The 12,772-nt window shown below is 51.4% G+C and overlaps 1 protein-coding gene across 1 annotated transcript in view; it reads left to right on the top strand.

Moving 5' to 3' along the window:
• The first annotated feature begins 11,834 nt into the window (after window positions 1-11,834).
• HSD11B2 (hydroxysteroid 11-beta dehydrogenase 2) overlaps window positions 11,835-12,772 on the top strand; it is an 11,201-nt gene continuing 10,263 nt past the window's right edge. The window contains exons 1-2 of the mRNA XM_017852192.1: window positions 11,835-11,915; window positions 12,440-12,627. Coding sequence (XP_017707681.1) covers window positions 11,835-11,915; window positions 12,440-12,627 — 269 coding nt within the window. The remainder of the gene's footprint in view (window positions 11,916-12,439; window positions 12,628-12,772) is intronic.

The raw sequence follows: 12,772 nt of genomic DNA, 5'->3' as shown, positions 1-12,772 counted from the left end.
TGAGGCAGGAGAATGGCTTGAACCTAGTAGGCGGAGGTTGCAGTGACCCGAGATCGCACCACTGCACTCCAGCCTGGGTGACAGAGTGAGACTCTGTCACAAAAAAAAAAAAAAAAAAAAAAAAAAAAAAAAAAAATTCTTAATCTCTCTCTCTCTTTTTTTGTTTTTGTTTTTTTTGGAGGACAGAGTCTCGCTTTGGTCTCCCAGGCTTTGAGTTGCAGTGGCACGATCTCAGCTCACTGCAACCTCCACCTCCTGGGTTCAGGTGATTCTTCCTGCTTCATTCTCCCAAGTAGCTGGGATTACAGTCGCCTGCCACCATGCCCCAGGCTAATTTTTGTTATTTGGTAGAGACAGGGTTTCATCATGTTGGCCGGGCTAGGTCTTAAACTCCTGGAACTTCAGGTGATCCGCCCACTCAGCCTCCCAAAGTGTGGGATTGCCAGCGTGAGCCACTGTGCCCGGTCAGATTCATTCTCTTTAAAAAAAAATAATAATACGGCGGCGGCGGCTGGCTCAAGCCTGGTAATTACAGGCCACTTTGGGGAGGCCAGCAGGCAGATGCACGGAGGTCAGGATTCAAGACATCCTGGCTAACCCATGTGAAAACCCCGTCTCTACTAAAAAAAAATACAAAAAAACTAGCCGGGTAAGGTGGCGGGTGGCCTGTAGTCCTAGCTACTGAGGAGGCTGAGGCAGGAGAATGGCGTAAACCCGGGAGGCAGAGCTTGCAGTGAGCTGAGATCCAGCCACTGCGCTCCAGCCTGGGCGACAGAGCGAGACTCCGTCTCAAAAAAATAAAATAAAATAAAATAATAATACATAAATATTTTTAAAAACAAGGCGGGGCCAGGCACGGTGGCTCACACCTGTAATCTGAGCACTTTGGGAGGCTGAGGCAGGCAGATCACTTGAGGTCAGGAGTTTGAGACCAGCCTGGGCAACATGACGAAACCCTGTCTCTACCAAAAATACAAAACTTGGCTGGGCATGGTGATCCATGCCTGTAATCCCAGCTACTCAGGAGGCTGAGATGGGAGGATCACTTGAACCCAGGAGGCAGAGGTGGCAGTGAGCTGAGATTGTGCCACTGCACTCCAGCCTAGGCGACAGAGCAAGACTCTGTCTCTAAATAAATAAATAAATGCAAATACAAATAAAAATTTAAAAACAAAGTGAAAGATGAGTCCATATATTCTCATAATAAGGGGAGGGACCCAAAAGGCCCTGGATCCACTTGACTCAGGAGCTTCTCTCCTGGATGTCTCATCGGTGTCTGGGATGTAACACATCCCCTCATGCCCTCTTTGTCCTTGCTGCAAAACTGCTCCTCCCCTTTGGCCCTCTGAAGGTCACCAACATCTACCCAGTCAGCCCATCTGTACACTCAGGCTTATCTTCCCATGTCTCTCCTGCTAGTCCTTGCCCACTTAAACCAGATAGTGCCCATAACCAGGCTGCCCTCCCTCTGAAACACATCCTGTGTCCATTCCTTCCTCTCCACCCCAGCCCAGACCACCGGCATCTTCCTTGCTGAGCCTGCAGCAGCCTCCAGTTCTCCCTAACATCAGCCTGCCTACTTTCGGCCCATCCTCCTCTCAGTTGCCTTCTCTTTATCCTTCCTATCCTTCCTTCTCTTTATTTGTTAGAGGAGGTGGTAGTCTGAATAATAGCGCCACAAAGATGTCATCGCCCTAATTCCTGGAAACTTTGAATGTGTTACATGATATATCAAAGGGGATTTTGCAGATGAGATGAAGATCTCAAGATGGAAGAGATTATCCCAGGTTATCTGAGTGAGCTCAATGTAGTCACAAAGGTCTCCCTTATAAGAGGGAGGCAGGAGGGTCGGATGGGAGAAGGACCACGTAATGACAGAGGTCAGAGAGATTTGAAGGTGCTACACTTGCGGGCTTTGAAGATGGAGGAAGGGGCCTGAGCCAAGGAACGCAGGCAGCCTCTAGATGCTGGAAAAGGCTAGGGAGCAGACCCTCCTTTAGAGCTTCCAGAAGGAATCAGCCTGCTGTTACCTCAACTCTAGCCCAGGGGTACCCATTTTCAACTTCTGACCTCAAGAACTGTCAAGATGACACATTGGCAGTCATTTGTTTCAGCAGCAATACAAAATGGATACAGTGATTTGCAAACAGGGTTAAATGCACATATATATGCCCAGTGAAAGCTGTTTTCAATTGAAACAAAAATCCGAGTGACAGCTCAGATTCCTTTGACATTTTTTTTTTTTTTGAGCGGGGAGTGGGGTTGGGGGGACAGGGGGATGAGTTCTCTCTCTGTCACCCAGCCTAGAACACAGTGCTGTGATCTTGGCTGACTGCAGCCTCCGCCTCCTGGGCTCAAACAATCCTCCCACCTCAGCCTCCTGAGTAGCTGGGGACTACAGACATACACCATCAACCTAGCTCGTTTTTATTTGTTTGTTTGCTTGTACTTTTGGTACAGACAGGGTCTTGCTATGTTGCCCAGGCTGATCTCAAACTCCTGAGCTCAAGCCATCCACCCGCCTCAGCCTCCCAAAATCCTGGGATTACAGGCGTGAACCATGGCGCCTGGCCTCCCTTGGCGTCTTTGTGCGTGACTCCAGGCCAGGCTCTGTGAGAAGATGACTCTCTCACCCCAAATCTGCTTTTGAAAAGCACAGGCAGTTTGATCATGCTTTTTGGTTTGTTTGTTTGTTTGTTTGTTCATTTGTTTTTTTGAGACAGAGTCACCCAGGCTGGAGTGCAGTGGTGCAATCTTGGCTCACTGCAACCTCCACCTCCCAGGTTCAAGCAATTCTCCTGCCTCGGCCTCCTGAGTAGCTGGGATTACAGGCGTGCACCACCACACCCAGCTAATTTTTGTATTTTTAGTAGAGTTGGGGTTTCACCAGGTTGACCATGCTGGTATCAAACTCCTGACCTCAAGCTGATCATGCTCTTTCTGAGTCTGTCATCCTTGTGTGGTCCCCAGTCCAGAAGCTGACATTGTGCAGGACATCACCGACTGAGGAAAGCCACACGTTGCCTGGCAGGTGCCAGAGAAATCTTTCTAATGTGAAACCACCACCTCATCAACCTTGCTTAAGAGATTCCAGGCTCCCTTTTGCCTTTAGGATCAACTGAAATGACAAAGTGTGGCTTCCAATGCCCTGCTGGGCAGGCTTCTGGTATGTGGCGCCCCTTCCTGTCCTCTGTGACAATTCTGCAGCTCCTGGAACCGGCAACATCTGTTTTCACCCTCAGGCCTCTTCCCACAGGGTTCTCTTTACCTTGTGTTGTTCCAGCTCCTCCCAACAACACCCCCTCCCCCAACCTGGCCAATTTCTATGAAAACTTGAGACACATTTGATAGAAGTCAGCCCCTTGGGCAGGACTTGTTCCTAGCCAGAGCTGCAGCCAGTGATTCGCAAGGCAGGTCTGCCCAGGATAGAACAGCCCAGAGCCACAGGGAGAAAAAGGCCAACTGTGGTTTTCCAGGTATGCATACACACGTGTGAGCTGACTTACTTACAGGGCTCCTGGGAGCTGCCAGAGGAGACTCCACAGGGGCAAAGCTGGCTCATCCCACCCTGGGCCTGAACTGACAGATACGTCCATAATTAGAGCCAGTGTGACCCCAGGGTTCTGGGCATTTTTCACCTGTCCCAGGGCAGGTTAGTGGTTCAATCTCAATGGTGCCAGTTATAAGATGGTGACCTTGGATAATTTTTTTTTTTTTTTTTGAGGCGGCATCTTGCTCTGTAGCCCCGGCTGGAGTGCAGTGGCACAATCTCAGTTCACTGCAACCTCCACCTCCCAGGTTCAAGCGATTCTCCTGCCTCAGCCTCCTGAGCAGCTGAGATTACAGGTGCTCACCACCATGCTTGGCTAATTTTGTTTGTTTGTTTTGTTTTGCTTTTTTTTTTTTTTTTTTTTTTCCAGTAGAGACAGGGTTTCACCATGTTGGCCAAGCTGGTCTCCAACTCCTGGCCTCAAGCGATGCACCCACCTCCGCCTCCGAAAGTGCTGGGGATTACAGGTGTGAGCCACTGCACCTGGCCATAAATTCTTCAACTTTAATAATCTCAATTTGCTTGTATGTGAAGTGGAGGTAACAATAGCTACTGCCTAGGGCTGTGATGAGGCCTGAAAATGTGACCATGCATATAGAGTACCCAAAGACTGCTCGATGGGTAGCAATCATGGGTGCCTCCCATCCAGAACGTCCTTGTCTTTCTACCAGGAAACGATGCTGTCCAAATCATCAACGAGTGGAATTAAATTTAATTAAATTAGACTGGGTGGGAGATTATCAGCCACAGCTCTCGCTGTCTGGGCCCACTTCGTCTGAGTCACAGTACCCTCTCCGATGGGCCCTGGATGACTCAGCCCATCCACTTGACTTGTCTTCATGGCCACCAGCATCTCTTGCCCTGGCCTCCTGACTGGTTCTTGATTTCGACTGGGGCCCTCCCTATCCCCGTCCCCACCCCTGTCAGTCCATTCTCCTTACAACTTGTGGCTGTCTTAGAACAAAAACAAAATTTAAAAAACCCACACCAAGTTGATTCTTTTACTTCCTGCTTACAACCCTCAACAACACTCCCCACTCCTTAGGGAGAGGTATTTCCATATACCATGAAATTGGAATAGAAACCTCCTCCTCACTGTGGCCACTGCAGTCTCCAAGACCTTGCATGTGCCCTGGCTCAGGCTGACTGCAGCTTTGTCTATCCCACGGCCTTCTCATTTGAAGCTCACACTACCTGGAAACTTACTTCCTCTGGGAAAGCCCTCTCTGGTCCCCAGAATAGAGGCCATCACTCCCATAGCATCATGGGACTCTGCTTTCTCGTTCTGTCCGGGTCTCCTTGATTGTGTAATGATCTGATAAGGGCCTGTCCCTCCAGTCAGACAGAAGAGGAGGGAATTATTATTCCTCCCACAGGGGAGGAATAATGTTTGTATTGTTTACTATTGCTTCCTTAGCACAGAGCCCAGAACACACTAAGCACTCAAGAAATGTGTATTGAGGCCGGGTACGGTGCCTCCCGCTGTAATCCCAGCACTTTCGGAGGCCAAGGTGGGAGGATTGTTTGAGCCCAGGAGTTTAACACCAGCCTGGGCAACATAGCAAGATCTTTTACAAAAAATTTTTAAAATAGCGGTGCATGATGACGCATGCCTGCAGTCCAAGCTACTCAGGAGGCTGAGAAGGGAAGGATCCCTGGAGCCCAGGAGTTCGCGGCTACAGTGACCTATAAGTGACTGCACCACTGTAGCCTGGGCAACAAAGCAAGATTCTGTCTCTAAAAATAATAATCATAAAGAAAGAAATGTGTGTCAAACACATGAAGAATAAAAAAGGATAGTGCTACTTATAGGAATTCTGTGCAGCCTTGTGTAAATAGCCAAATTATTTTGTGTAAAATGGACTTTCCCACGTCTTCAACATAGTAAATCTATTTTTTCCATGTCCCTTGTAAAGCTTTTTGCAAAATTTGCTGCATTCGAGGCATTCTCCTTCCATTAATATTCTTCCGTTAAGTGGTTTTACGACCACTTCACGCTTTAAGAAAGAAGCGCCCTTTAGTATTTAAAATACTCTCTCAGCTTCCTTGGTGAGATCTTTGGCAACCTTCCTACTGTTGATTGTAACCGGTGCGACTTGGAACACGATGTCACTCTTCCAGAACTCTTCTCAGACCTAGATAAAACTTACTCTGTGTCACCAGTTGGGGACAAGGTGTTTGGAAACAGTACCTTATGCAACAGAACTGCTGGAGGGCCGCCCCTCAGAGGCAAATGAAATAAAAATCATGGTGTGTGGAAAATGTGCCCGCGGAGTCCTAGGAACCAAAGATTTTTAAGCGTCTCTGCCAGTAATTCAGTTTTTATTTTATGTTTCTTGGAAAACTGAAGTATTGTATTTACCACGTGTCACCTAAGATGCAGAAAGGGGGGAAAAAAGTGATCCTGGCTGGTGAAGATTTCCATTCCAAAGGCAGCCTGGTCCAAGCTGTTCTCTTGCAACTGACTCCCCATCTCCCCACCAGGCCCCTCCTGCCCCTGCGGAGGCTCCCTGGGGAGGGGTATTTCCTTTCAATATGAAATCTGTCTTTTTGCTCGCTCATTTCTGTGGGGAATGGCACATCCATGCAAAGTTGTTGGCTGCTCTTATTTTACTTCAAAAATGGGCTGGCCTCAGACACCTGAGTTTTTCCTCGAATACTTTAAAGCAAATTATGTGCCGGAACCTCTCAGACCTGCTCTCACCGGAATTTCCTTTGAGTGTTCATGTCTCAGAGCCTTATGTAACCTGACACAATTATCTGAAAAAGCTTGGGATCCAAAAGAAAGGTGTTCTGGGCTAGGAATGAAGGTCAGAGCTGGGAAAAAAGTGCTCTCCCCTGCCTGGGGACTGGGTCACACTTCACTACGACAATGCCCAATTCACATTCCAAAGAAAAAATACTAAACCTCTGGCAGGGTGACCAGTGGGTATACTCACCTCATTTCTCTGAACAAGGAATCGCTTAATGAGGGCTCCCGGGGCATTACAAAGCCTTGGACGTGGCTGGCAGTTAAAAATATTTCGATAACCACCTCCAGCTTCTGGTTTCCCAGGATGGAAGCAGGAGTGGCTCGGGCCCCTTTAGGAGAGTAACCCCTCCACTGACTGCAAAAATTAAACAAACTGGAGAGTTGGGGTCTCATGCCAGAGGTCAGTGCTGCAAATGGGGTGTAGGTGGGGGTCTGGAATTCACATTTTTATACCAAGTGGTTTGTCTAAGTGATTTGACTCAAGCCCGGCCCAAGGCTCCCCTACCCCAGCCCACTCCCAACATGAGGGGGAAGGAAAGCGAGGACAATAACTGTAAGTACAGACCTAAAATTGGGGGCAACCAGGAGATGACCCCACATTCTGGAAAGCCCTCAGGCCAAGAAGCTCTTTTTCTTCTTCTTTGAGAAATATCAACCCTGCTCGGTATTTGCATACCAGCAGTGAGGGACCTCCACGGAGCAGAGGCACCACTCATAGGTGGTTGACTTTTCAAGGAATTCGCTGGAGAAAATTGTAGGCAAGGCTGTGAACAAAACCCCCCTCCATCTGGTTTCAGTTTATTTAAAAAAAACAACACACACAGGCCTCCCCAACAGCAATCCGAAGACAGCCACAGCTTCCCCAGGGGGCGTATTAGCCACCAGGGGTGGGGCTGAATTATGTATATGCAAATAAATTAAAACAGTCAGCCAACAGCAACTAATTTTTGTATCTTTTGCAGTTGTTCTGCCAAGAAAAGGCCTGAATCGGGGTGATGGAAGCTGTAAGGAGACAAGCTTTGGAATGAGATTTAACAACCAAGTTGCCTTAATTCCATCGTTGGGACACTTGTTTTTAATCGAGCAGCAAATAGTAAAAGGTCAGTAGCCTTATCCTTATGTATAGGATAAGGATAATGATAGTACCTACTTCATAGTGATGATGTGAGGATAGTAAATAAAATAAAGACCAAGCAAGCTAAGCACAAGGGCTGGCATGCCACAAACACACAGTCACACTGGAGGATACAAGACAGATCCTAGAAGGATTTCATCCAGAGTCAATCAAGCTCTCCCTCCACATGCTCTCAGCTGGGGCTTGCTTTCCCTCTGAGACTGGTCCAGAAAGCCCTGCAGAGCACACTCTCTCTGTTTCGCAAACTCAAGGACCCTAATCCCCAAACATCTGCCTTTAACCCTGGAGACAGTAGAAGTTCGGAGGAGGGTGCCAGACACAGGCTGAAAACACAAGTGATGCTCCTGGCTTTCTGTGTCTTACTGGCCCCTCTCTCTGGTAACCGGAGGGGAGGTTTCCTTCAGTTCCTTAACTGAAGGGCCTGGTTTCCAGGTGCCCAGCCCAGGTGGGATAGCTCTGAAAAATGGTGGGGACAGGGGGAGTTCAGTTCATGCCTAGGGTATTCAGAGGGGAGTCGGCAACCTCCAGGGCTCCCATGCTACGGGAGCAACGTGCTGGAGCCCACAGGCTTCCACGTGTCTTGGGGCTCAGCCTTTGCATGTTCAGGGGCGCCTCGAGCTCAGTTTGTTTGAACAGACCTCTACTCTGTCCGTCATCTGGATGCAGACTACCAGCCTCAAGGATCACTTGAAGCCAGCAGTTCAAGACCAGCCTGGGCAACACAGTGAGACCCCTGTCTCTACAAAAAATTTAAAAAACAATAGCCAGGTGTGGTGGTGAGCACCTGTAGTCCCAGCTACTATGGAGGCCTAAGATGGCAGGATTGCTTGAGCCCAGGACTTCAAGGCTGCAGTGAGCCGTGATTGTGCCACTGTACTCCAGCCTGGGTAACAGAGCAAGACCCCATCGCTAACTAAAAGTAATAATAATAATAAAGTAATAATCATAATAAAATTTAAAAGTGATAATAATTTAGTCAGCCTCCATTCTTCCCCAGATCCATTTCCTGACCACCTGGGAAATGGATCATTTGCTCAAAACCATTCCAAGCTCTCCTTTGCCCTCAGGATGAAGTCTAAGGTGCTATGGGTGACCAACACAGCCCCGTATTAACACAGTTCTCAAGAGCCCAGACTTTGGCTTCAGGTACACCTGAGTTTGAATCTTGGGGCTGGTCCAAGACTCCAATGCAAATGGACTTGAGCTTGAGAGCTTGAGCAATTCCCTTCGCCTCTGGAAGCCTCAGTTCCCTTGAATGTAAAATAGTGATAATGGCAACTACTATAAAGGCTATGATGAGGTATCTGCACCCAACCCAGGGCTTGGGACACAGCAAGAGATTTGGAGGCCATTGCATGGCATGAAGTTTGAGGATGTGGTGGGGCACAATGACTGCCAGCACCAGCGTTAGACATGCTGAGGCTGAGAGGCCTATGTGTGTCCAAGGGAAGTGTCCAGGGGCAGCTGGACATGTGGGCCTGTGGTCAAAAGGGAGGGCTTGGCCAGAAAGCAAGCAGGGAGGTCGCCAGCATGTGAATAGAAAGATGAGCTCATTGTGTGGGGAGGGCCAAGAGTGAGGCCTCCACAGCCACAGCTTCACCCACAAGGAAGAGAAGCTGGAGAAGGAGGCTGAGAAGGAGAGGCAGTGAGGTAGGAGGAAACCCGGCAGCCATGGCTTTGCAGGCACCCAAGGGAGACAGGGCTTGGGGCAGGAGAAAGAGATGCCAGCAGGGCCAAGGCTTTGAAGAGGCCAAATTAGCTGAAGCCAGAGATGGGTCTATGGGATTTGGGAACTAGGGGATTAGGAGGGGGAGCTGGTCCCAGGCAAAGGTCGGGAGGGGAGAATGGTGATGGTGATTATGGACAACTTTAGAGAAATGCAGCTGAAAACACGAGAAAACACAAGAGAGACGCTTTTTTTTTTTTTTGAAACAGAGTCTTGCTCTGTCACCCAGGCTGAAGTACAGTGATGCAATCTCAGTCTCTGCCTCCCAGATTCAAGAGATTCTCCTGCCTCAGTCTCATGAGTAGCTGGGACTACAGGCATGTGTCACCACACCTGGTTAATTTTTGGATTTTTAGTAGAGGCGGGGTTTCGCCATGTTGGCCAGGTTGGTCTTGAACTCCTGACCTTAGGTGATCCGCCTGCCTCGGCCTCCCAAAGTGCTGGGATTACAAGCGTGAGCCACCGTGCCCAGCCACAAGAGAGATGCTTGTGCAAAGGGATACGGGCTTGAGGTTTCCAATGGGTGAGGCTAGCACCAGTACACTTGCTGCTAGGGCCAGTAATCAGTTGCTATATCTGTGGTGCCCAGCACAGGGCCTGGCACGCAGTAGGAACTCAACACAAGTTTGCTGTTTTTGAGGACAGGGAGCAATGGGGTCTAGGACCCTGGCCACTGGCAGGAAGAGGGACCCTCTGCCATTCTGCCAAGAGGAGGCGTGGTGGGAGTGAAGGCGTGAAGCAGAGTGCAGGGCAGGGGCTCCTTGGAAATCTGCAGCCTCTGAGCTGCAAAGGGAGGAGGAGGTGACAAGTCAGTGCTGAGTGCTCTGCTCCAGGAACCCAAGTACAGTCAGAGGACAGAGCGTGAGGGCTCCTGGAGTCTGCCACTTGGTACCCCCTACTCTAGACATCTGTTCCCCTCTCCTCAATCCAGCAGTCAGTCGATTACCTGGTCTTTATCTCCTTCAGAGCCGTGCTCTCCCTACACGGCCAGCAGAGGGTGCCAGTGAGCTGCTGGACTGCGAGGGAGGAGACCAGAGCCAGCCTGCCCACCCCTCTGTCCTCCAGAGCCTGGGGCGTGCTAAGGGTTTGGTTAACCAGGTTTCTGACCAAGGTGGGGTGGAGGCTAGGACAAAGGACTAAGGGAGTCTGTGGGCTGAGGGCTTAGGGGCTGAGTGGCTCAGGGGCTCTGCTCCTGGTCACCCTTCATTCCTCTGCCCTGCCAGACTCTGCTTTATCTGTTGAGGCTCCTGCCCACTGCCCCTCTCCGCTTCACTTCCCTGGAAGCCCCTGACAGCCTAGACTCCTGGTTCTAGCAGAGGCTGGTTTTCTGCCCCTAGGCAGGCACAACTTGGCACCAGGCCTCAGACAGGGCTGGGCCAGCTTCTCCCAGCCATGACTGCCCTAACCACCTTGTACTTCTAGAACGTCTCCACCTAATGAGGGATAAGGGGTCAGTGGCTGAGGAGGCCACGGGAGTTGGAGCATAGGTTCTGAGAAGGAGGAGGTCTGGGCTAGGAAGTAGGATGAATGGGTGGGGGGAGTTTACATAAAAATATGGCAGATGGTCTAGTCCCACCAAGACCCAAATCCTGTAAGACTAATGGCTCTGCTTGAGGTGGCATGAGGTTCCAGAAGCTGAGCTGGAAACACCCCCTTCCTCATCCTAACCACGTTATACTCTTCAGCTAAACGCAAATCCCAACATCGCCTCCCAGCAAGTCTCTCTCCCCATCGTGGCCTTTGCGGTTCCTTCCCAGGACAGTGTAGGACCCTGCTTCTGTCTCTGCCCTTATTTTGCCTTCCTGCCCCATCCCCCTTCTCTTCAACTCCTGCTTTAGCAAGTGCTGGTTCTATCTGTGTCGCCTTGACCTTGAAGGCTCCCCAGGACCCTCATCTCAGCTTCTACTCCCTTCCCCACTCCAAGGGGAAGACTCCAATGGACTGAGGCTGGAGAAACCACAGCCAGACTCTTGGTGGGGTGGCTAAAGCTGGGGGGTCTGGCCAATCCAAGCTCTACAGCTCAAATCAGGAAGTCAGGCCAGGAGCGCTGTGTCTGTCCCTGAGCCTGGGCCATACATTCACCCCAACAGGAGTCAGCGACTTTGGAAAAGGAATGTTTTCCTGAGTTTCTAGAGGCAGGATGACCCAGATTGAAGGACAGAGAGTTACCAGAAACACACCCAACACACACAAACGTACTCACTTGCACACACAGGGTCACAGCATAGGGAGTGACACAACCAAATGGCCTGGACAAGCCACAGAGTCCCATGGACACAAGTGCTTACAAACACAGGCACACAAGGTCGTGTACCCAAGGTCAGGCACACGCACCCTCTTCATTCAAGTCCTGCCTCCCAGGGCCAGGGCTTGCCTGTCATCCGTCCTTAGGAGGATGGATAGGTGGAGGCACAGGAGTGACTTGGGGCAAATTGGTCCTCCACCCAGAGCCTCTCCCTTTAGGTGGGTCTGGCTCCCAGCACCCCCCTGAGATTTCCCTGGCCCACCAGGGGGCTGTGTCTGGTGGCAGAGAGGGCACTGGAGGAGGCATCGCCCTGAAACCCTGGCAGAGCCTGGGCACCTAAGAGAGAATGAGCAACAGGACTAGGAGGTGTGACAGGGAGTCCGCAGCCTCCCAGGGCCTTGGGAGGACAGGGATGAGGCACTGAGCATGGCCTGGAGGCCCACGGGAAGCAGGGAGCCGTCTGCCGAGGGCTGCACCTACTCCTCTCATCATCAAGCCTGCAGCCAGGTACTGGCACCAACTCCCAGTGCCTGGCAGAGCCCTGGCATGGATGCTAGGCACAGGGTGCCAGACACGGGGGTGGGCAGGGTGGGGGGCCACTGGGCCACACACAAGCATGGAGACCTTCACACAGGCAGGCAGAAAAATCCACCCACACTCATACCACTTATTTTACCCCCCGGGGTTCAGGGGAGCAAGGCAGGGAACACCCTGTCCTAGAGGCTGCCTTCTTCACTGACGCCCCTCTGGTCTGACTGTTGGGGTTGGCGGGGGTGGGCCATAGGTAATGGGAGACCTAGGTGCTTCCTCTGACACCCCACCCCCCACTGACCCCCACACACATACATTTGTGAGGCAGGAAGTGGGGTCGTGCGACCCCAGGGCTAAGCCCTGGAAGGAAAGGGAAAGATGGGGCAGAGACTCCAAGAACCTGGAGCTGTCGTCCTGCTTCCCCGCTAGCCCCTGTCCCAGGCGGGTTTTGTGGCCGCGAGCTGCTCAGGGGTGAGCGCACCTTAGGGTGTGTGCGCCAGGGACCTGGCGCCGCGGACCACGTGGGAGTGCGGCGCGTGTACGGGCGCTGGCGGCAGCGGCAGCGGAGACCAGGTGAGCACCGGCTGGTTCCCCGCGGTGTTCCTGCAGGCTTGGCGGCCGCGGCGGTGCGATCAGCAAAGGGCACTGGGATGCCCGTTGTGCGTGTCCTCAGGTGTCCCGAACAAGCGTGAGTGGCATGTGCTCACCTGAGCTCGGCGGCTTGCCAGCCCCGGGCGCGTGGGTGCTGCAGCCAGGCGGCTCCTCGAGCGCAGCAACTTTGGGACTTTGTTCCGGCTTTTTCCAAATCGAATCTGGTCGAGGGGGCGGGGCGG

The sequence above is a fragment of the Rhinopithecus bieti genome, unplaced genomic scaffold, assembly GCF_001698545.2.
Source record: "Rhinopithecus bieti isolate Rb0 unplaced genomic scaffold, ASM169854v2 scaffold_34281, whole genome shotgun sequence".
In the NCBI taxonomy this organism is placed as follows: Eukaryota; Metazoa; Chordata; class Mammalia; order Primates; family Cercopithecidae; genus Rhinopithecus; species Rhinopithecus bieti.
Note: the sequence above shows the minus strand (reverse complement) of the source record. Positions and strands in the feature narration are given on the sequence as shown.